The 23,676-nt window shown below is 37.8% G+C and overlaps 1 protein-coding gene across 3 annotated transcripts in view; it reads right to left on the bottom strand.

Moving 5' to 3' along the window:
- Window positions 1-23,676, bottom strand: part of LOC122968539 (ras-related protein Rab-27B-like) — a 69,284-nt gene that overhangs the window by 8,766 nt on the left and 36,842 nt on the right. For 2 of the 3 annotated variants that reach the window (XM_044333867.1, XM_044333868.1), the window contains exons 2-5: window positions 8,557-8,728; window positions 4,109-4,197; window positions 1,771-1,874; window positions 1,421-1,544 (exon numbers count right to left, since the gene is read on the bottom strand). In XM_044333867.1, coding sequence (XP_044189802.1) covers window positions 1,421-1,544; window positions 1,771-1,874; window positions 4,109-4,197; window positions 8,557-8,709 — 470 coding nt within the window. In that variant the 5' untranslated portion in view covers window positions 8,710-8,728. Of the gene's footprint in view, window positions 1-1,420; window positions 1,545-1,770; window positions 1,875-4,108; window positions 4,198-8,556; window positions 8,729-15,214; window positions 15,246-23,676 lie in introns of those variants that run through there. The other variant, XM_044333869.1, reaches the window with a different exon arrangement.

Here is a 23,676-nt window from a genome sequence, read left to right as displayed (position 1 = left end):
CTCATACATGCCTTCATAACATCTAGAATAGACTACTGTAATGCACTTTTCTCTGGCCTACCTAAGACAGCAACAAAAGGTCTTCAACTGGTCCATAACGCAGCTGCCAGAGTCCTCACAAGGTCTAAAAAGTTGGATCATATAACACTCAAAATACCTCTTCTCGTCTGTGCTTTATCTTTGCTTATAAATAATGCATTAACAATAAAAGGCTTGCACAGTGTCTAATTTGTACAGATAAGAGCTCTAAGTGGATGATTGTCAGTCCACTGTATTATGTGCTGCATAAAGGATAGAAGTGTGTTATAGTATTCTCACAATATTCTGACACTGATTATTATTCTGTGCTTTCATTCAGTGGGTACAACTAACAAATGGCATTACCTTAACACTCTGTGATACCTTTTAAAAATCATGCATATTTATATTTTGTATGTAATCTGTAGATACATTATTATTTGTTTTCTCAATATTTAACTTATCTGATGTTCGAACTGCACCTACTGTACAGCCCTCAACATTTTGAAAATCCCCAGACTTTAAAACAGCACTTATTACTTCCTGGAACAGAAATTTGTTGCTAGGCAACATCAGACAGAGATCTTGGCTGACTGGAATGACACCAGGAAATGATTTTTAGTCATCTAACTACTACTGTTAGATGAGGTAAAAGCTAAAAATTGGAAGGAGAAATTGTCAAGACATCAGTGCTGCACACGTGTCAGTGATGTTGTGTTTTGTCTCACTGCCTGTCTTTACAGTCAGCCTGGTTTCATAAAACATCCTGATTTCTCTCTACAGTGTGTGTGTGTGTGTGTGTGTGTGTGTGTTTGTAAGGTGAGACGCTCTAGAGCTGCATCACAATTGTCAAAGACTTTGTAGGGTAGTGCCTAAACTTTATTTCTTAAAGACTAGAATAAATAGAAGTATGAAAATATGCTCTAGTACTGTATGTGTATATGTCTGACAAATTTACTCAGTAAATGTGGTTTGATTATACACTGTCTAAACAAAAATATGAAGTGCTTGAATTGAAGGCAGGATAGTGACAGACATGAGAACAGCACTGAAATTAGAATAAAACCAGAATAACACAAAAATAACACAAAGGTTTAGTATATCTGTTAAGAAAAGTGGTAATCTATGAATGAATGACAAATTTACCTGTCACAAGCCCATGCTTAAAAGACTTACATTACATACAGACGCTACAGGAAACACTGACACTGGTTACCCGACTTGACAGACACTAATTTAATATATGGAAATAAAAATTAGGATATAGGCCAACACTGGAGTAATGGAGTCATCAGTAAAAGTGGAAAGAGCAGTACCTGTCAACCTGGCTTTATCTTGTAAACATAAAAGGTTGTACGTAAAGTGTAGAAACACAAATTCTGTACATGATAAATAAACGTACCCGTATTTATCTGCCAGCTCCTTGGCCTGTTTCTCCTGAACCTCACGCTGGTCAGCCAGGTCTGCCTTGTTTCCTACCAACACAATATCTGGGTTCTCACAGTAGGCATTGGCCTGTAGCTGGCCTGGAAATCAACACAAATAAACAGCAAAAACACACAAATCATATGTTAAAAATTATAATTCTGAAACACTCTATATTTGTACATATTCATGTGCAACAGATGCATCAGGGGACATGAATAAAAACATGAAACTGTAACTCCTGCTGCTACAGCAGTAGACAGGACCCCAAGCTGAAGCAATGCAAGTTTCAAAACACGTTAAGAAAATGAGACATTAACAACATACTCATCCAGTTTCTGACATTGAGGAAGCTCTGCTGGCTGGTGAGATCAAACATCAGCAGGAACCCCATGGCGTCCCTGAAAAACGCCGTCGTCAGACTGCGGAACCTGGAACACACACACCAAAAAAAGGTTATATTTTGGCATACTGCACATTTTAAATGCTTTATTTTTTTTCCACTGAACTGAATAACACTACAGTGGTTCAACTTTCTCTAACTGCATTATTGCAGAACAATGCTATCTTATCTATCTACACCTGCTTTTTGTAGGGCCAATTATAGGGCTGGGTATCAGTACTCAATACCTTTAAGGTATCTACCAAAATAACCCTGTACCAAGTAGCATAGAAACTCCTCCAGCCAAATGATACCCACATTCAATCTTTTTTGTAAAAAAAAGACTTTCTGTAGTTTTGCTCGCAGCCAATCACCGCAAGCAGTCTTTGATTTAATGCAACGGGTGATTGGCCCACTACTGCAGCAGCTACAACCCACACAATCTGTGGTGATACTTCATTGTACAGTTTTGTACAGTTATTTAATAAATATTTCAATAATTTGAACACTTTCAAAATATATTTGTGTAAAAATCATTTGGATGAGACCGATAGCCTTAATGATTAACTGTGATTGGTTTAAACAAAGAAAATGTATTAAGTGTGTTGTGTGCTGTCGTTTTTATCTACACCAGCTATAAAAGGGATTTTAACTTCATTTGTGTGTTCTGTAGCATGCTGGGCTTCAGAGTGTAACACAGCAAGGAAAATAACTCTGCAAACAATACTTATGACGCTTTATTAGCAAATATGTAATATGAAAACGATCAGGGTAAAGCAGCAGATATCAGGGGTGTTTCCACAGCAAACAGTCTGATGAACTGATCATACAGGTGGAATAATGACTTCAGTTACTCGATTCAATGATCATGAAGATCAGTTCATAAAATATAAAGAAATCTGCTCCGTTACACACTGAAGAAATGGAATTAATATTATGTAACTAACACTGACTCATCCTGCAATGAGTCATACTTTATAAACAGATTCAACAGATTGAGGCTCGTTCCAATTAAAGACGACACAAACACACACTCACACACACACACACACACACACGCTCATACGGCACACACACATACAATCATCTGCTCTGACCGTTGTTTCCCTGTCCAACCGATCAGTGTGATAAAACATGCTGGATTTCAACAGTGAGCTTTATCATTTTACAAACTTTGCCAAAGCTGGACTTGCCAATTTGAATATTTTGCACTAATAAGCCATATCAGTGTAATTCTGAAATTTTGAAGATGAAGTGACAGGCCCAAAACCATTCTTCTTATTAGGTTTTAAAGGCATCATTCGGTATTTTTTGGTAGTGGCAATACTGGGTACTGACTTGGTAGTGACTTTCTGGAGCATTGTTGTCACCAGGTTGTCAGGTAAGAGGAGTCTGCTGAAGTGACTGCATCCGGCCAAGAAATAGTCCAGCACATAACCCCCCATAAAACCACAATATGTTTTCACATTTCAGTTTTTGTGTGGATTGTGTGGATTTTGTTACCTTTGGACAGAGCCTGGCTAGCTGTTTCCTCCAGTTTCTAGTCATTATGCTAAGCTAAGTTAACGAGCTACTATCTAACTCTCGGCAAGAAAGCGAATACATGTTTCACAAATTGTTGAAATGTCCCTTTAATATTGCCTTTCCATCAAAACACACTTTAAAAGAGTTTAACTACTGACACACTAACTTGTAAAGGAAAAACTTTCTATTTCTGGAGTCTGGACTTTTCCCGTAGCAGCATCTACTGGACATTAGGGAAGCAGCAAATGGACACACTTCAGCTTTTTAAAGGTACCCTGTGGTATGCAGTTTTTTAATGAGTGGGTCCCCATTTTGTTTGTGCACATTCACACTATTCCAATGATCTACAAGTGACTGTAATGCACAGCATGCGACAGCATGCTGTGTATGCAGCAAAGGCAGAGAAGAAAAATACGGATCTAAACAAAGCAGGATTTAAAATACTTTAAAAATTGGCTTTGCAGATGTTTTATGAGGAAGGAAATGCACTCAACACGTTTGTTAGACCACAAGGATACATAATGCATAATGCGAGTGGCACACAATGTAAACATAACTGTTGTTTGTTTACAAAAAAACTCCACAGTGCACCTTTAACTTTGACCTGCAATGGCTGCCACTTGAAAACCATGTAAGTTCCCTAAAGTCATCTAAACATATCAGTCCAATATTACCAGTGACACATGGATAGACAGGTAGACAGACAGACAACCCCATGATGGAAACTAAGAACCAGTCCCAATGGGACGAGCAGCCCACCTCTCTTGTCCAGCTGTGTCCCAGAGCTGAAGGTGGACCTTGAAGGTTTTCCCTGTGGTTGTCCCATTGGGGTTGGACGCTGTGTACACCTGAAGAGAAAGAAACATTAGTTTAGTTTTCATATTCACCAGGTACAATAAACACACAGTAATCTGAACTGATGAATCTTAATGACAAATCAAATGAAAGGTAGAATAAAGAAACTTTCACTTTCCATGTCAACATATACCTTGTATCTGGTTATATTATACTGAGAGGTCTTTCTAATATTTAATCTATCCTAAATGATATACAGTAAATGGGGTGGACAAAATATTAGAAACACCTCTCAGCATAACATAATACATTTCAACAGCAGCCTCCAAAATGACCAAAAAGTAACATGACAGGTAGATTTATTGCAATGCTGTTGCATTAGGCTGAATTATTCCTACAGTAGTTAGGTGAACATAATAAACTGGTAACTGAGTGTAAATATAAGCAATATTATTGAAGATATACATCAACAAGAATTTTATAGGCTCCTCACTCCACAGCAACAACATTCCAGCCAAACATGGATTAAATGTGTTGAATTTTTACAGCATCCACATTACTGTGTAAGGAGCCTGAGCAGATATTTCATCTGCTCGGGCTCTTGTGTTTTTTATGACAGTACTGTGTTCGGTCTGAAGGCCCCTTACATCCATTTTTCATCACTGCTCTGTTTTAGAGGTGTGAATATCTCAACAGATCTGACTGACAGTAATATGGTCGGTGGTCCTCCTGATTCTGTAATGATGAACTCTGTGCAGCAGCTGCTTGTGTTTGTGTCTCTGCACGAAGCTTCAGGCGTCATTCACACCTTGGACTCTCACAGATGAGACACTCTCTGTCACTTTCTCTGACGCTCTTTTAAGGGTGCGTTTGCACCAATCATGAGAGAGCAGCTGTTTTAAAATCAAGAGTGGAGCTTTTGGTTCAGTTTTTCAGGTGATAACTGGTTTTCAAGTCAGGTGGCAAATTATGACACTTGTACATCAGACAGTGTGAGGTCACTGTAGTGAGACCTGTGCTGCTGTTTGTTATTGGAGCTGAGTATTACTGCAATATGATGCTGGGTTTTAGCACAAATGTCATAAATGTATGTACTTTTCAATACCTTGCTTATGTTTTTCATATTTTTCCCGTTTTTTTTTATTAAACAAAATAAACCAAACCTTTCACTTGTATCAGTGTTTAATGTCTACACACAATCAGCTGTACAAAAACCTTGTCTACATAAAATACAACATGAAGTTAACATTATTATTAGAATCATAATGTATCCAATCAAAGAATAAGTCAGCAAAACTAAAGAGGCTCAGTGACTATTTGGTGTCAATATTCCAAATGTTCAGTACTCAGCTCATATTGAAAAAGGGTCAAATCAAGACAGTCAAGATATCTTCTTCTTTAACAATTAAATCTTATTTTTACAAGATAATCTTGTCAAACACCATTTGCTGTAGACTGTTTAACTTTTTCTAAGCAAGATATTCAATCTACTTTTCTGCTTGAGTTGATGAGAAATAAGACTGCAAAGGTTGTCACACTAATAAATCCCTTAATACGGTTTTTGCAAGTATGAGACCATTTTTTAAATTAGGCAAGGGAAAAACAAATCTTTTGTTTTACTGAATTGCAGTTTTCACAGCAGAAACTACAATTAAATCAGGGTTGAGAGGCCCTGACTGCAAAAGCCCAGTCACCTTCAGTCTTGAGTTGGGATTTAGGAAAAGCCAACATCAGATTCAAAAGGAGGATCAGACATGTGTGCTCTTGTAGGAGAGCAGGAATTCACCAGTATAGCCAGGATCCAACACATGAAGTCCTTTGAACTTAATTGGTAAAGTCTTAAAATTAAGTCTAAAACTGACTGGTAACCAGTGAAGAGAGGGCAGAACAGGGCTGATATGATCTTGTCTCCCTGAATTTGTTAAAATCGAAGCAACTGAAGGAATGAATGACCATGTAGGCTACTGTGTGTATATATATATATATATATATATATATATATATATATATATAAGTAAGCAGAATAGTCTCTCATTATTTAAAATCTTTTTGCAGTTTAAGTCTTGAAATGTGTTGAGTTAGACTTATTCTAGTAGGGTGGGGTTTGTACGTAATGTAATGTTTTCAGGTTTACTGCTAAGCCTGTCACTGCAGAGACCAAACTAATGTAGAGACAAACTAGTTCTTACAGTTTTGTAAGAGTTGTAAAGTTGATACTAAATACTTAGAGCTACTTACTGCCAGGTGGAACTGTTGTGTAAGCTAGCTGAGGATACATGGAATATGAGTGAAATATCTGTCCTGACACTTTACATTACACTTCAAAGAAAAAACACAATATACCTTGAATTACTAAACATTATGCCAGTAACATTAAACTAAATGACTAGATAATCTGATATTTCTCTCTCACTGTAAACTGCATGAATACCACTAAGTCTAAAACACACAATAATTGACCTGGTTGGAAGTCATGTGACTTTTGTTTACAAAGTCTGGTTCTCTAGACAAAGACTAAACAAACTTGTATTCAGCTTCGGGTCCCATAAAGACCCTGAGGAAGAACCACTGACAGCAGTGAACTACAGCTGTGATCACACATCTGTCTGTTTCTGTTTGACTCCAGATAAAACAGCTTGAAAATAGGGTGTGACCTTAAGACACACACACACACACACACACACACACACACACACACACACACACACACACACACACACACACACACACACACACACACACACACAAACAAGCACATCACAACATCACATGCACACAGAGGAAGTGAGGAACAATAATCAATCCTATGAGTCATCTGGAGAACTGGGATTAAAGCGGCAGTATCAGTATTTCAGACTTGGAAGGCAGAGCAGCACCAAGGTGACCACTGACACCTCCTCCCACTCTGATTCAGATAACTGAATCTCACACATGGATGTCTGGACGTATTTATCCTGACAAGGTTCCAGTAAAAGGAGTAAATGTTTTCAACAAGTCTCAGTCAATAGTTTACAGTGGTACACCCAAAATCAATCTTTTGAGTATAAAAACCTCCAGTAGACTTCAAAACTACTCATATGGGCTGACAATCACCTTATTTTGTTGTTAAGTTTGGACGATCTGTTGGTTTTGATACTAAAAAATACATTTAGAAAGAAACAAAACTAAGAGTTTACAGCCATGCTAGCATCTCTGTCAGGTTGTACTTAGACACAGTGAGTTAAATTCTAACATCAGCTAATGTGACAATGACATAACAATGCTAACATGCTGATGATTAGCTGCTGTAATTATAACAATGTTAACCATATTAGTTTTGCATGTTAACATTCTAACATTTCCTGATCAGCAACAAACACAGATCATTAAGAACAGTACAGCTGAGGCTGATGTGAATGTCATTGGTTTTGCAGATATTTGGACATAGACTTAAGTATTGGACAAAATAACAAGAAGTGGATTTCATCCTGATGGGAACACGAACATCACCAAATTTCATGACAATTCATCAAACTGTTGAAATATTTCACTAAAAAACCTCATGGTGGCACTAAAGGAAAAGTCCAGGGATCATCAAGTCATTGGGATTCATCCAAAGAGGACCATGAATGTTGATTAAAAATTCATAGCAATCCATTCAATAGTTTTTGAGATTTCAATTTGGACCAAAGTGGTGGACTGACTGACACACCAACATTGTCATCCTCAGAGGCAATGTTGCGAGTGTGGTTAAAAACTTATATTTCTGTTACACAAAATTATATCTTTTTTAGAATTTTGCTTCAAAGTTTTGCTTTTCTTCGTTGTGAAATATAGGATAGCTCTGAAACTCCTCTGAAAACCCTTCAGATGAAACAGTCTAAAAAAGAAAAAACACCCTGTGGGTAAACTGCTCACAACTCATGTTTGCACCTGCTACAATCTATAATGAGGAGTTGCTAAAAAGGTTTGAAACCACTGTTCCAACAACTAACTAGTTAACCTAATCCATTTTTCACAGATAATTCATCCTGGGTTACTGGTGTATTTGACCCAGGTTTGATCTGCATGTACAAGTTAAAATAGCCCGACTGTGACTCAGCTCAGCAGCCACTGTGGGAGTAAAGCAGCAGAAAATTCAGACCTGACCTGACCAACTGTTTGTTCTTTGATAAGTAAAGCCCTGAGAAAATGCCTGGCAAATGCCATGGTAACTATGGTAACCAAGCTTCCATCACCTGCATATAATATGAGCATGTGGACGTCGCTGTATCAGAAAACTGACATCTAGTTGAGATGAAGTTTTAAGATGAATTACTTGCAATTCAAAACTAGAAAGAGCTACAGAAATAGCTAAAAACCTACCAGAAACTTTTGCATATTTCTCTGCTTTTGTTCCTAAACATTTTTAATGTAAGAGATGGGAAACTTACCACTCTCTTTTCCCTGAAGTCGATGCCGACTGTGGTGATGAACTTGGGGTTGAACTTGTTGTCTGTGTATCGGTACAAGAAGGTGGTCTTCCCCACACCGGAGTCCCCCAGGGCAAGGAGCTTTATAAGGTAGTCATAATCCCCATCAGTCATAGTGATGACCGCAATAAACCTGTCAAAAACAGACAGAGATGCATGTTAACATGCAGACAAACACACACACAGACTCATAGCTCAAGTTCCCACAGATGAGTGTTTGAAAAAGTAGCAAATGACATGAATAATAAAACAGAAGAAAAGAGGAAACTGCGCGAACACTGATATTATCAGTTTGACACGTCAAAAGTTAGCAAATTAATAAAAAACATACTCAGTGACAGAAAGAAGATGATGTGTGTCTGCGTCTTTGTGTGTTCTTGTACTACCCACTTTTGAATTATGGGAGTGAGGATCAGAGGGCATCCCTAATCAGAACATGACTTTCTGGGAAAATAGTAACTGTGCTGCTGAGTGTGTGTGTGTGTGTGTGTGTGTGTGTGTGTGTGTGTGTGTGTGTGTGTGTGTGTGTGTGTGTGTGTGTGTGTGTGTGTGTGCGTGTGTGTGTGTTTGTGGTGGGAAAAAGTCTGTGTGAAAAAGTGCAGCATATAAATAAACTCATACATCAGATTCACTTTATTCATGTATATTATTCAAAGCAAAAATCTAGGAATTTGTATTTATTTTGAGCAGTAAAACAAGTGAAAATCACATGACAAAAATCCAGTGGAAAATACCAAAGCACAGTACAATTTTGATATGCTTGTATTTAACTCAAGTTAATAGTATGCTATTTTACTTTACTTCTACCCAACTACATTTCAGAAGGAAATTTTTCTTTTTATTTACTTTTATTTGACGGCTACAAGATATTCTGCAGATGAAGATTTTACATCCAAAACCTAACTCCTAGATTTTGCCCTAATGGTGGCGCTACAGGAAAGGTCAGGGGGTCACCAAAGTCAGTAGGATACGTCTACTAGGGATCATGAATATCCAAAGTAAATTCTATGTAAATCTGACCTCTAATTGTTGACAGACGGACATCGCCAGACTTCATCCAACCATGTAGGCACAGTTTGATAAAGGCACAAGATCAACTTTCACCAACATCAAAGAAAGTGCATTATCAGTAGAATCCACTTATTTTAGTTAATTGAATACCCCTGTGCATCTCAGCTAGTAGAGATGGTATCTATAACGAAGAGGAATGCAGTTCTCACGTGAAATTCCTGAAAAACATGTTCATGTATCTTACAGTGAGTCGTAGTCTGGGATACTCTTCTCTCTGTTTGCCTTGAGGCCAAACGTGGTATATTTAGACAGACGATCATAAGACTCTAATTCACTCAGCTGAGAGGAAGCATGTATAACACTGTGCTTTATTATAGAGAGGACAGTGACTACCCCGGAGCTCCTCACAATAACCTCACTGTACATCAGACAGTACAGTGGCAATCAGAGTGACGTCATTCATCAACCAGACTGAGACAAAGATAGTAGACTGACATTTAAACTGCAGTATATTTGATCAGCAATCCTTATCAGTTGTTTGTATAAATAGCAGCTATTTCCAGTAATCTACAACAGAAATAGCAATGCTAGTGCAGTCCACACAAATAGTATATTAGACGCTCAAAGCGACCTATATTTTTCCCCTAAACAACACTTCGATACATGGACAGGAGGAGCCAATTAATGTCCAGCCCACACTAATGCCTGAGCTACAGCAAACCCAAAGTACTGAAATATATGCTAACATAGCATACTAAAGAGCTAATGTGCTGAAATCCAAAATATCTCCATGTTACACTAACACACTGGATGTTAGCATTTTTCCAAATTTACTGTATGTTAACATATCAACGTAATGTTAGCATTTTGCATCTGTAAGCCTACACATGTTAACACGGTAATGTTTGCATAGTAACATGCAAAAATGCAAAGCATGTTGCACGTGTAGCATCGTTGAGTTTTACATCCAATAATTGAGAATTAAGTTGTGGTTAACATTCATATTGTATGAGCATGTTTATATCAGCATGTTGGCATGCTAATATTAGTATTTATGTTGAGGTACGGTTGAGACTAAATAGAATCCAGCTTAAACTGATGAGAGTTCAGCAAGTCAGACAGCGTAGAGTATATATGTATAAAGAGAACTGGATACAGCTTTGGAGGTGGGGCCACCTTCATTCATTCCAAAAGTTCATAAAAGAAATAGTCATAATTGACGTTTGCAGTTCGAGGTGTCCAGTTTTCTGGTCGTCTCTCAACGTCTCTTTATAATGGTGGTCTATGGGGAAAATGATTTTTGGGCCGCACGGGGATTTTTCGCTGCAATACCGCGAGTGGCCACTGGGAAAAACTGGCTGCAAGGCTGAGGAGCCGCGCCCTATCCAGCTCTTATTATACATCCATGGTGGCACATGAAGCCAAAAAAGCCACTTCCTGTTGTAAAGAAATTACCAAGATGAGAACATACTGCTCATGCTCTATGGGCCCCAGCGCCGAGCACCGAAACGAGTCATTTCACAGGTGTTGTGACGCTCAAAATAATCTATCCACCATTTTAAAGCTGCTCCTTTTCCAACAATTGTGTGTCGGAAAAATGCTTTTTGGTTCCCTGTCGGAACCAGAAGTTGTAATTCCATGGTTTGGCCACTATGTCAAATTGGCTTCAAAGCCTGGCACACTTCCTGGGGGCTTGGTGTAGATCTGAACCTGACAAGCTGAATGTGAGATGCCCTTCACCGTACAGAAGACAAATCCTTTGGATTTAGGTAACAATATGACCTTTCCTCTGGCGCCACCCTCAGAAAAATTCTCTTTTGACCCACTAGTGATAAGGACTTCCAAATAGCAAAGTTGTCCCTTCATTTTCATAGAAGCAAAAACTGAATTTTCTGATGTGTACAGAATAAAACAGCTGCAGATTTTCAGTCTTTTTCTCAGCAGCTCTTTGGCTACATAGTTAAGTACATTTGTCTTTATGTGTTTCTATTATTTTCCCAACTGCACATTAACAAAGAGAAGATCTTTTCAAATGCATTACCACATAATGATAACACAACTTTGATGACAGCATTAGCAAATCCTCACTGTGATGGATTAATGAACTGAAACCAATGGCTTCCTGTCTAAGAAAAACACAAATGTAAAATTGCAGGGTTTACCTCAGAAATGGTCTTTAGTATGTTCAGTATGTGAAAAAGACACTGGTCTGCTCCTTTAACAAGGTCTGGAAAGCAGTCCTTCTAACTCAGTTAGATGTCTTTATTTGTGGGAGCACCACATGACAGTAAACAGATAAACCTTATTTTTTCTTTTTTCTCTCTCTCTCTGACACATTTAGCATCTGTCCATCCTGGTATTGATGAAGCCCTCAGGAGGTGAGAGGTTGGGGGTGAGACAAGGGGGCGTTGTCAAGCCTATTGATCTGTCATCATTTGTGAAAAACCAGGAATGTTTGTAGTGTGATCAGGGTGTCAGTCATGATTCCCTGAGGGTAAAACAGTCAACAGCAGCTCGGTCAGCTGACGGCAAGGAACAGCACCACTCACAGTCACCCCAACAACAAACAACTAAACAAAATAGAATAGCATAAAGTTGGGATTTATTTTTAAAAAATGTCTGTGTTTTTTATATATTTCCTTATGCTGCACTGGTAAACGTGAGGAAAAATGTATTAAAAAGACTTTTCCATTCTGAACTGATTCACAAATTCATAAAAGAGATTCTTACAAATTAATAATTTCTTTTAATAGAGAATTTCATCAACATGTTTAGAATTTTGGATTTGATGATTCTATAGATTAATTAGTGGCCATGACCTCAAAATGTGTACTATGGTCTTTAAAAAAAACTTCACATGTGGAAAAGCCACTGAAAAAGCATTTAAAATAACATGGAAAGGTTAGCAGTTTAATCAATTTTTTATTAAAGACACCCTGTGAAATTTTCTTTTAAAAATAAAGTTATATTTACATTCAGAGCTTCTCAGCAAAACACATGTGTATCACGCCCCCTGAAGGGTCCCGAGTGTACCTTTAACAGAAGTGTATAGTGACTTCATATACACTCAGTTTCCAGTTTATTAGGTCCAATTATCTAAAACTAATCCAGTCTGATACAACTGCAATAAATCCTCAGTATTGCCTTATACTGAGATGTGTTTTCTAATGTTTATTCTACCCTTGTTGATGTAAATGGGTAGGATTTATTGCAGGGCTGTGCGATTACAATACATTAGGATTAGCTAGTGAATACCTGATAATAGAAATATATACAGATAACAGAAATACTGCTTTAGCTTTGTTACATTCAGGTTGCGGAGGAAAGATTTTCCCAAGTGCCTGTGAAACCTTCTATCTCAATAACAAGCAAGAACAAAACCATAAAATACACCGAGGCATTAAAAATGTATGAACAATCACACACTATAGGAAAGAGGGGAAACAAACAGAGAGAGAGGACAGAGTCTACAACAATCCAGTCCTGCTGCACAGAGAAGACATGAAAGACACATCATCAGTGTCAGTATCAGAATGTCTATCAGGAAGTTGTGTTTTGCTCTTCCTCCTCTGTTATCCATCATATCTGTGAGATAAAAACAGACATCACTGCTTTCAGTCTGACTCAGAAACACAAACAGTCAGCAGCTTCATAAATAAATCCAACATTTGTATAGATTTGGGTTATCTATTAAACGCCTGAGTTGTTGTGACATTTGGCCCTGAATCTGCTGTTGTATCATGTGTCATTACAAACTGAGAAATACAAAACAGACTTTTTTTTGTTCATTACCCTTGTTATTGAGTATTGTCAATTTTATTTAATATTATAAGCTCCTAAGATATGACACATTTCTATACCTCCACACTGTCACCTAAGTAAAACTTTAAATGCAGCACTTTCACTTGCAACTTTTGAAAAAAGTATCACAGACTTCTTTCACAATTGTCACAGAGATATTAAATTCTACCTTCACATCTGAAGCAGCAGATATGAAACAGCATGTTCCTATCTGTCCGCATCTTTCTGACGTCACTGACCGACCTCAGAGCTTCAGACGTAAAAATACCGATTTCCTGTTCTGTCTTCAAAGTTTTCACACAATTTCCTAGCAGTCTGATAAATACATGTTACACTGACAGAAAGACACCTTTTCTGAAGAAAGTTCAAGCCAACAAGACTTAAGAGTCTACAACCATGCTAGCAGCTCTGTGAGGCTGTACATAAGCACAGCATTGCTTGAGCTAAACGCTAACATAAGCATGCTAACATCACACACAATGAAAATGCTAAACAGGCTGATGTTTAGCAGGTATGCTGTTTACTATGTTCACCGTCTTTGTTTAGTGTGTTTAGCATGCTAACATTTGCTTAAGGTAGTGGACGGACTGACCGACCAACATTAAAAACTTAAATGAAAGGATAAAAAGGAAGACTAACAACAAAAAATGTGAAAAATGTGAAAAAGGAACAGATGCATGAGCAAAAGGATGTGGAGGAAGGCAATGAGACCAATGACGCATGTACAGTATTTTAGTTTGGAGGACTTGTTGGTTTTGCGATGCAGGTGGTGCTTGTTGAGTGAGGCCCGCATGAAGCTGTTGAGGATGTATATATTTTCTGATTTTGTGCAACCATTTTGTCTCTCTCCATCCCAGTACTTCAGGTATATAATGGATGCACATAATGCACAACAAAGCTTGATAATGTGCAACACATCCATCTTGTGTCGTGGTGTTGCTTTTACAATCAGCGGGTTAAATCCTACACTGAACTGTTGTATAAATCAGTCCCAACGCCAGAGAGAGAGACTCTACACCTCTAAAGAGAAGCATAAATCCACCTGACAGACCCTGAGTGTAATTTCAACCATTCAGTCTTGTGCTGCTCTAAACACGCACAGATTTATTACTCGTTGTGTGTTGAGCAAGCAAGCAAGCAAGAGAAAGTGCAGATAAGTGTGTAATACAGCATGTTTGTGGCAATGATGTACAAATATGAATCCATTATGAAAATAACATGAATATAAAATGAGAATTCAAACTATACTGACGTTAGCAAGCTGGCTTCACTGTTTAGCATCTATGCAACTGTTAGATGATGTAAAACACTATATGTCTAAGATGTCAATGATAATTTTTAAAAATATAATACTAACAAGACATCTCTCATCTCTTTTAGAACTCATTTGAAAGTCATGCAAGGCCTTGCTTGGTCTGGCATTGGAATATAACTGAACTTCTAACACCTTACAGTCCTAAGAGGCCTTTCAGGTCTTCCAACTTGGATCTTTCAACTGTTCTATATTAAAAACTTACAGTGAGTAAATACTTTGCTTGACTGGCTTCTCAGCTATTGATCAGCCTTTCACTTAGCATCAGGTCAGCTAACACTGCCTCTGCTTTTAAACTTTTAAAAGTTGTAATCCTAAAGATTTCAGTCCTGGTTGATTTGGCAACACCAGTGGTTACTGTAGTAAAGGCAAGCGCGGTTCAATACTACAGCAAACACTCAGTGAGCAGCTACCTTCTGAGAAATACAAAAGTAGATCCAGTGATGTATCTGTTGCCAAACAAACACAGAAGCAGAACACAGTAAAGTTTGTTACCTTGATGAGGAGTTGGAGGTTTGCAGCCTCTTGCAGTGCTTCTTCTAACTGTGACTGCTCCTTCTTCAATTTAATTACTATGCTACATTTAAAACTGATATGAATTTCTAAAATATGATTGTGGTCAGAGATAACCTCTTTGACAAATACATTGTGTTTCCTGTGGCTTCCTCACAATAAAAACCACCCAGTGTTTCACCAGTTGAATGCTTTTAATGTGAAGCAACAGCAGCATCACCAGTACTTAAAGGACCAGTGTGTAGGATTTAGTGGCATCTAGCAGCGAGGTTGCAGATTGCAACCAACTGAATGAACTGAACTGAATGGCCTTTCTTAGAAAGTAGTGCATTTTCTTTCCTTCACTGTAAGATGACCTTTAATATAGCTAACTCTTGTATTAATGTATGTTTCATGATGAGTTGATTTCTCTTAAACATTTCTGTACGCAGCTGTTTTAATGCTGCTTATGTCCTGTCTTGTATAAACTGTAACTCTGGAGAGTGCTGTTTACTTAAGAGCTGCTGTATAAATAAATCATTTTCATCATGAGTTTTTCTGCATTGTCAGGTATTATATAGCAGAGACGTGTCTGAACAATAAATAACAGGCTTTGGAAAAAATATAAGAAGGAGTGGGAGAGGGACAGAGGAAGAAAAGTGATGATTCACTGCGTATTGGTGAAATTGTTTTTTAATCCAGTATTATATATTCAACCATACTAGGAGAGAGAGAAACAACAGTCTGTACTTTGTGTTATCCTCTATTTCTCATTAGCTACACATTAATGATGATGAATAAAGAGGGTGTTGTATCTTTGGGGTTCATTAGCCCTTTATACATAATGAAACCTTGATCCTTTAATTAAATCTGTAAATAATTAATATCAGCTTAACATGTTTTATACAAATCCAAGTTAGATTTCCAAATTAGCTGTATTCTCAGAAAAACAGATGGCACCAAGTGAAAAAAAGACTTTGGTAGAGTTTAGAGTTGCTCAACAACATGATAGTTTTCTAAGCTTATAGAAGCTAGACTAGAAGCAAACTGATTTTAGAGGAATTTGAAGTGAGTCCACCAAAAACCCATCAGATAAAGGTTTCAACATAATCAGCCAAATGACTATAAGCTGAATTTTTAAATCTAACAACACTAATTTGTGCAGAGGAACATCCCAGGAAAAACTATAGATGGATGTTTTTCAAAATTTCTGAGAGCAGCTGGGGAGCGATGGCAGCTTAGTCTCTGCTGTTAATTATTGATCAACACTGACAGGATTAATCTGTCTCTTCTCACTGGAAATGCTCGCTGTGGTTTACAATAGTTTCCCAAAGACTTTTAATACTCGTATCATGAAAGCTACTCAAAGCACCACAGCATGCTTTTAAACTTTATGAAACAAGCATCTAAAATCTGTCTTTAGTTTGACTTTAAATGGTGGGTGCAGATATTTCAAATCAACTGATGACCTGGCTTCAGTAGAGAAGCTGCTGAATAGGTTAAAACGTCTAAAATTGTGACATCTAATTATTATTGAATGATACTCTGTATTGGTAAACACAAGTATGGCTTGGTATCGTTGATCTTGAAAATCTTCGATACTGGTACAATACTACTAGTACTAATATAACTGAGTTTCAGTACTGATACCAAAGTGATGACATCTTTTGAGACACATTCTTTCATTTAAAGTCATAATCCTATGAGTTCAGTCCTGGTTGATACCTGTGGTTATCCAGACTACAGTCCCAGAATTCTGTTGGCTGCTTCACATAAAAAAAGCCACCCTGAGGTTCGCCAGTTGAACACTTTTAATATGAAGCAGCAACAGCAGGACATGTTTGATTTGCATTAGCACATGCTCAGGCGTAGTGAGTTCGCAACTAACAATAAAGACTACTACTAAAATAATAAAAAAACTAAGAAATTATCATTTTAACAACTAACTAGCAGCCAAACAAGAACTCTGACTGAACAAAATAGTTTAAAATTAGCTAAATTATGATTCAAATGTAATCAACTATCTGAACAACCAATGAGTAAACATTACAAATCTGACCAGACATTTGATGGCAGCTGTCAGTTCTTCATGGACAAAAATGCATTAGGGCTAGTCATAAGTATTTCAAATATCTCTCTCAAACTGGTGTTTAAAAACTTTAGTTTCACAGTAATCTATTATATATAAAAGGTCAGCAGATATTTTTCAGAGACCTTTGTGTTTGACTGTTGTGACCTCTGGATCATCTTAAACAGATCAGACAACTAATTTCTTTTCCATCTGTTCAGATGATACTGCCGAGGGTCTTTGTTGTCGTTACCAATCTATTCTCCGAAGTCAACAATCAATAACCACTAACATGGATGAAGATTGACCCTTGATTATCTAATTTATCCAGACATCCTCTGGGGTTACCACGCAGATTGTCCAGAACCTTTCAGCATTTCAGACCCACTTAGCAAAACAGTGAGGCACATTAGAGATGACGCGGCAGAAAGATCAATGAGGAGAAACTAACCAGCAGCCGGGTGGAATTCTTTGCACTGCTTTAACCCAATTACAAGAATATTTGTTGCTGATGTGTTTTAAGTTCTTTTTGCTTTTCAGAGACAGTGATCAATAGTGACTCACTGATCACATCATCGGGGCAATACCAGCTGTCCACACTGTCCAGAGTTATTTGGTGTCTTTGGAAACCGAACTTAAGAATGTAAAAGAAAGATCTGCAGTTTTTAGCAGAGCCCCACTGCTCAACAGGTTTGCAATGACAATCTTACACATATGTACTTCAGCGTTTTAGAGATGAACACCAGTGATGTTGTGTCCATTCAAGTTGAGGCAGCACGTCCTCCCTCAAATATGTGAGATTGGATGGCTTTAGAAGTTGTTAAATTCTATCTTTACAATAAGTGTTTTTAATTAGCCTTAAAAAAAAAACCCTGAATATAGCATATAAACAAAAGTTGCTCTTCTGTGTTTTTATTGGTATTGAACTGCCTGCATCACACAGCCCCCCTCTCTGTTTGGGCTACTTGGTTCCTTCCAACGGGAGATTACTACATAGTGTGGAAGTTAAATATTGACATTAAATGCAAGATATTGTTAGTAAGTGTCTTAGATAAGTTCTACATAGTTACTAATGGTTTGATCATAGAAGCCAAACCACTGGCAAATACTTGGTTTGGTGTGAACATTAACATGTATTGTGAAACTGTGCACCCTCAAAATTCCCCTGGTCAACACAACAGGAACATGATTAAGACATTTTCCTTATTGGCTCATATCTCTCATGCCTACGACAAACAGATACAGTTAAATCCGCACATAATATGATATAGTGTGTTCTTGATGATTTAAGTGTTTCTGTCCAGTACGTAAAACTGGTTTGAAAGTGGGACCACATCAGAGTAAAAATATGACAGACTCAACTCAGGTGTACTGTATGTATTCATTTATCCATCTGTGAGTCTCACCAGGCTTCCTCAATCCCTCTCTAATCCCACAGCAGGAGGTAAGCTAACATCTGTACAGACAGCTAACACAGCTGGATCTGAAAGGTCAGCATGGATGTAGGGATCCTGGGAGGCAGAGTAGGAGGGGCGAGGAGGTCAGAGAGCAGGGGTCGAGCCTGTGCTGTAGGTCCAGAGCAAGGCGCTAACATTGGCAGCGTTGGGGGTTAAAATCTGGAGTTTACTGGGATATTATGATAGAGGAACTCAGGTTTGTTATTTTAGTTTGAGTGGGGGGGGGGTCATTATGGAATCATTATTGGATCATTTTTCATTAATGCACACAGTAACCAGCAAGTGAGGGGATGGTGGCGTCAGATGATAGGTTGATCTTTTTGACTGTGACTCACTCACTCAAGGAAACTATCCCAAAACTGCTGTGCAGACAGACATGAAATTTCTTCTGAATATTCTCAGTCTCCATATAATGAATCTTAAAGATTTCGATGACCACCTGACCTTTCCTCTAACGCCATCATCAGGGGAAATTGCCACTCATGCACAAACATGCAAAAAAAGGAGTTAACATTTACTGGACATATTCATACTTGGACAAACACAATATTTTGACATGATCCGGAAATGACTGAAAAGTGGAATATCCTGAAATCACATTTCAACACTAGTTGCTCTTTGTGACAACAGAAATAAGGCGAAATGAAGTGAAATGTTTGTCGTCCTTCTTCTAAAGCTCAGTGGCTGAATATCAGGAGTAATTTCATAAAATATCAAAAGGTAAAAGGACAGACTGCTCAAAACTCTGATAAAATACATTAATTGAAATGTATCACATCTTTAAATTGCAAATAAATTGCCCACACATATCTTCTTTCTCTCAACACTCTACAAATAAGAACCAGTGTAATAAGAACAGATTGTGTTTACAGTATTGCAGTAAAAACCTGTGACATTTCCATCTAAATCAATATGTTCTGCTTTAACACAGCAGTGATCTGACTCAGCGTGTCAACTTCATGAAAGCATTTCCCTTTCTCACAGTCTGGTACTTCTTTGCTGCCGCGCAGGAAGTGATGGTTTTTAACATTTCATTGTTTCATGGTAATTCTGAAGGTCTCATGAGCAGTGATACCCACCGTGGCCAAACAAAGGAAATAAGATAAATAAGTCACCTCAGACTCAAACTGCTTAGCAGAAAATTACCCTCAGAATAATTCATTCTTAAACAAAAGTGTCTTTCAAGGCCTCTGCTCTCCTGATAGAAATAAACAAACCCTTTCAAGTGCAGGACCTTAATGCCATTACATCCAGCCACATGAAACCTTATCGAATACAATCGGAACAGAACGACGTTATGGTGGAATTCAAACTAATGTGGAGAGACACAACTGGGCATTGTGCTGTAACCTGCGGGTCTCATGAATCCAATAGCCCTGACGTTTTTGATTGTACCTGGTTTCATTTAACAAGTGTGGACTTGTACACAACAAGAGGATGGGACAGTTGTGAGTTGTTGAGGTTTAAACGAAGAATTTTTCCTTACTGAACCAAAAAAAGAGAGAGACAGTGTTTAAAGTCTGACTACTGAAGCTGCCGTGACACAATCAGCTAGATTGTTTCACCGGAGAAGATCAGACACTCTATTGGTCTTGTTGATCTACAAAAACACACACTGTTCATTCACGGTCAGAGGATATTTTGCCAACCTGGAACTGGATCCAAATTGGACTTTTAAAACCCCACTCTTGGTCCAATGATGACAGCACAGGTGTAACTAATAATGTCAGTGTGACAGTGTGACAGTAACTGTGATATTAATGATAGCACAGATGAAATTAATAACAGTAATGATAACACAAGTAGAGCTAATAGCAGTGGCTGTCCCAGAAAGTCATAATAGTGAGCCAGTATCCGTCTATCATTCATCTCTTTCTGTGTTACTCAGCTCCTTTCTGATGTAATGATATACCAACCTCCACTCTGACTTCCTGCATTTGACTCTTATTTGACTTTTCTCTTCTGTATTCTACTCAGCCATTCTCTCTTTTTTTCTTGAATCTACTCTGCTTCATTGCTTTTGAGTTGAAGGTCATGTGATCGGTCAGCTGACTGGATTTATGGTCGTGTTGTTGGCCCCGGGACAGTAAACCACACAGCATCATTATCAGCCACAGCGCCCACCCTGCTCTCTGGTTTCCTCTGGGTCTTAAAGTTAAAATGATGTGCCCTGACTGGTTATCTATAAAAGTATATTTAACTGTTAATGTTTTTTTATCACCATTACACAGTTTAGTAGCTTTATATCCTGTTTGTGAGCTTAAGTCAATATATCCTTTTCCCTTTTTCATTCTCTGACCTCATATTTAGTGCTGGCAATAACAGACGGTTGTCATGTGTTTAACTCACTAAAAAGTGGAAACAAGACGAGAAAAATCTTTCTTTTTTTTTTTACAGTAGACAACAATTGAAGTCTGTATACCATGTAGAAGCATTCAGTGTTACAAGCAAAATCAAATTACCAATACAATTTCATAATTTATCATCATCTTCTGGTTTGCTGCCTCTCAATTGAATTACGGGTTTCCTTTTGTAACCTGTGATCCAATTTTAGGGTCAAAACTTCTCATGATCCCTGCTGTTAGAGTTTTCAATTGTGAGTTATGTATTTTATTTTCAGGAGCGAGTAAAGTCCATGGTGGGTTTTCATATGGAAAACAATGAGATAATTCACAGCTATTGTGAAGCTTAATCTGTTGTTTTATTACAAATTTGTCAAGCAAATGAATATAAAATCTACCAAAAACCCCTGCAGGCTCTGGGCCCGGGGAAGAAAACTGTTCTAATTTCTCCATATGAGCAATACTGTTTCATTACAGTAATGGTTTCAATTTAAAATCTCTAAGGCATCTAAAGAATATCAGTTTTGGTAAAAAGAAAATAAAGAAAAATGTCTCAAAACAACAACTTCAGAATCTCAGCTCTTAAATTTCCTCCTGACAAGCTCTTTGTGTTTCATTCTGTTTCCAGCTCAGTATTGAAACTATATGATACTTACACTTTACACATGAAATATGGAAACCCATGTTCAATAAGTTTGAACAAAGATTCACTGCACAACATGAGTCTGTAACGATGGGCTGACCGGTGAGGCTGGCAGAGTTTACGAGGATACAAGTTATAATCTGTGTTACTTTCATGTCACTGGTCATTTTTCAAACAGTCGACATTTCACTTGGGAGTTAATCTCTTTACTCCCAGTCACTGCCTGTTGTCTGAGGGTAAATTGGAAATGATTTCACCTTTGACCACCATCACAGTAACTCGTTTATCCACCTGTTAATTTGGCCCGGAAGACAACTCTGGTGTGTTGAAAAGTGCACAAGTGTGTGTGAGGAGTAAGTGAAAGATGCAGTGTGCTCGTATTATACGTTTTTAAAAGACACAGAAAATCTACAGATCCTCCTTTTTAGGAACTTTAGAACCTTGTCTGCAAACATCAGAAATCACATTTGACAAACAACTTGTTTTGGGACATTTTCCTGTAGTTCCTTCAGATTACATTTTCAACTCTCAACAAATTTTGACATAGTTCTTCTTTTTTTGAGGGCCAAGACTCACTTTTTCAATTGTCTCTGTGTTATTTGGTGCAACCTGAGTACAGGGTTGCAAATAACCTGGTGGGACCATGTTGGCTATGAAGCTGCACCATGTGTTTTTAAATCTACATCAAAAGACAATGGATCATCAATCAGAGAATGCACTCTAGTATGGGAACTTATCAACATATTGTTAAAGCTAAGCACTACAATAGGACTGCAGGTTTAGAGGTTGAATTTGTACCAGTTCACTAAACTAAATATAATCGGTGAGAGCTGTGCTGCAAAGCTGATACCTGCAGCCACTGGCCTCATCTCTCTATATTAACCACAACCGGCTCGCCACTGGGCTCACCCACAGGAAATGGTTACCAAACCGCACCATCCATAACAACAGTGAAAACCTCATTTTAGGCAAACAAAACCACAAACCCTCAGTCTTTAAATGATTCATGTTCTTGTTTAAGAAGAACATTGTAGATTTAAGCTCCCAATCATATGAGATTTCAGGCAAGATTGAAAATGTGTTCATAATTCTACATTCATTTAGTTTTTGTGTTTTAGTCTTTCTTCATGTTGCTTTGATTGTGCTTCTATTTACATAAACTGTTGCATATTTTTGTGTAGTTTTTTATGTTCATGGTGCTTCTGTCAGTGCTGATTGGAGATTTTTTTTTAGCACAATGGGAAACAGTAGTTGAATAGAAGGGATAATAAAACACACATACACACACACACACACACACACCTTTGTCTTCCACTGTGAATAAACAGAAGGGAGTTTTACACTTCTAATATGTCATATGACTGACTTGTTAAACACAGACACAGAGAGGAAAGGGGGCTGGTATGAGTGTAATAAAGGAATTCTCCCCAACCATATGGATTATTGCAGCTGTAAATCATGTCATTTTCCACGACGTGAAGCTGACATTTGTGTTATTGCTGTACTCCACCCATTTTACCCTACACTGACAGATATGTGTTGAACTGTTTTCAAAGTAATGATTTATTTTGCAGGGAGATTAAGGCGATAGTGGGTTTTACTAAAGCCAAGTTCAACAATTCACTGTAAAACAAACATGGTATTTTTTACAGCGATAAGAGAATTAATCTTTGTTGAGTTTAGCTTTTCTGAAACTTAAGTCTAAAAAAGGTTGGTCTTGAGGAGCCGTGTTATTAGACAGTCGGCTAAAATTGGTCTGTAGAACGCCTTGTTATTGAGAAATGTGTGTGCAGTGCAAACTATGACAAAAAACTACAAAGTGAAGGTAGGTAGGTCCTTTTACAGCCTGATGAGGACATAGGTAAACATGGCATTTTGAAAGCCTTAGAAGCAAGAAAATTGCTGTTAGTAGACCTTTTAAAGCTGATATTTTGGGACAAAGAGTAGTGGAACAG

This window comes from Thunnus albacares, chromosome 18, assembly GCF_914725855.1.
Source record: "Thunnus albacares chromosome 18, fThuAlb1.1, whole genome shotgun sequence".
NCBI classification, from domain to species: Eukaryota; Metazoa; Chordata; class Actinopteri; order Scombriformes; family Scombridae; genus Thunnus; species Thunnus albacares.
Note: the sequence above shows the minus strand (reverse complement) of the source record. Positions and strands in the feature narration are given on the sequence as shown.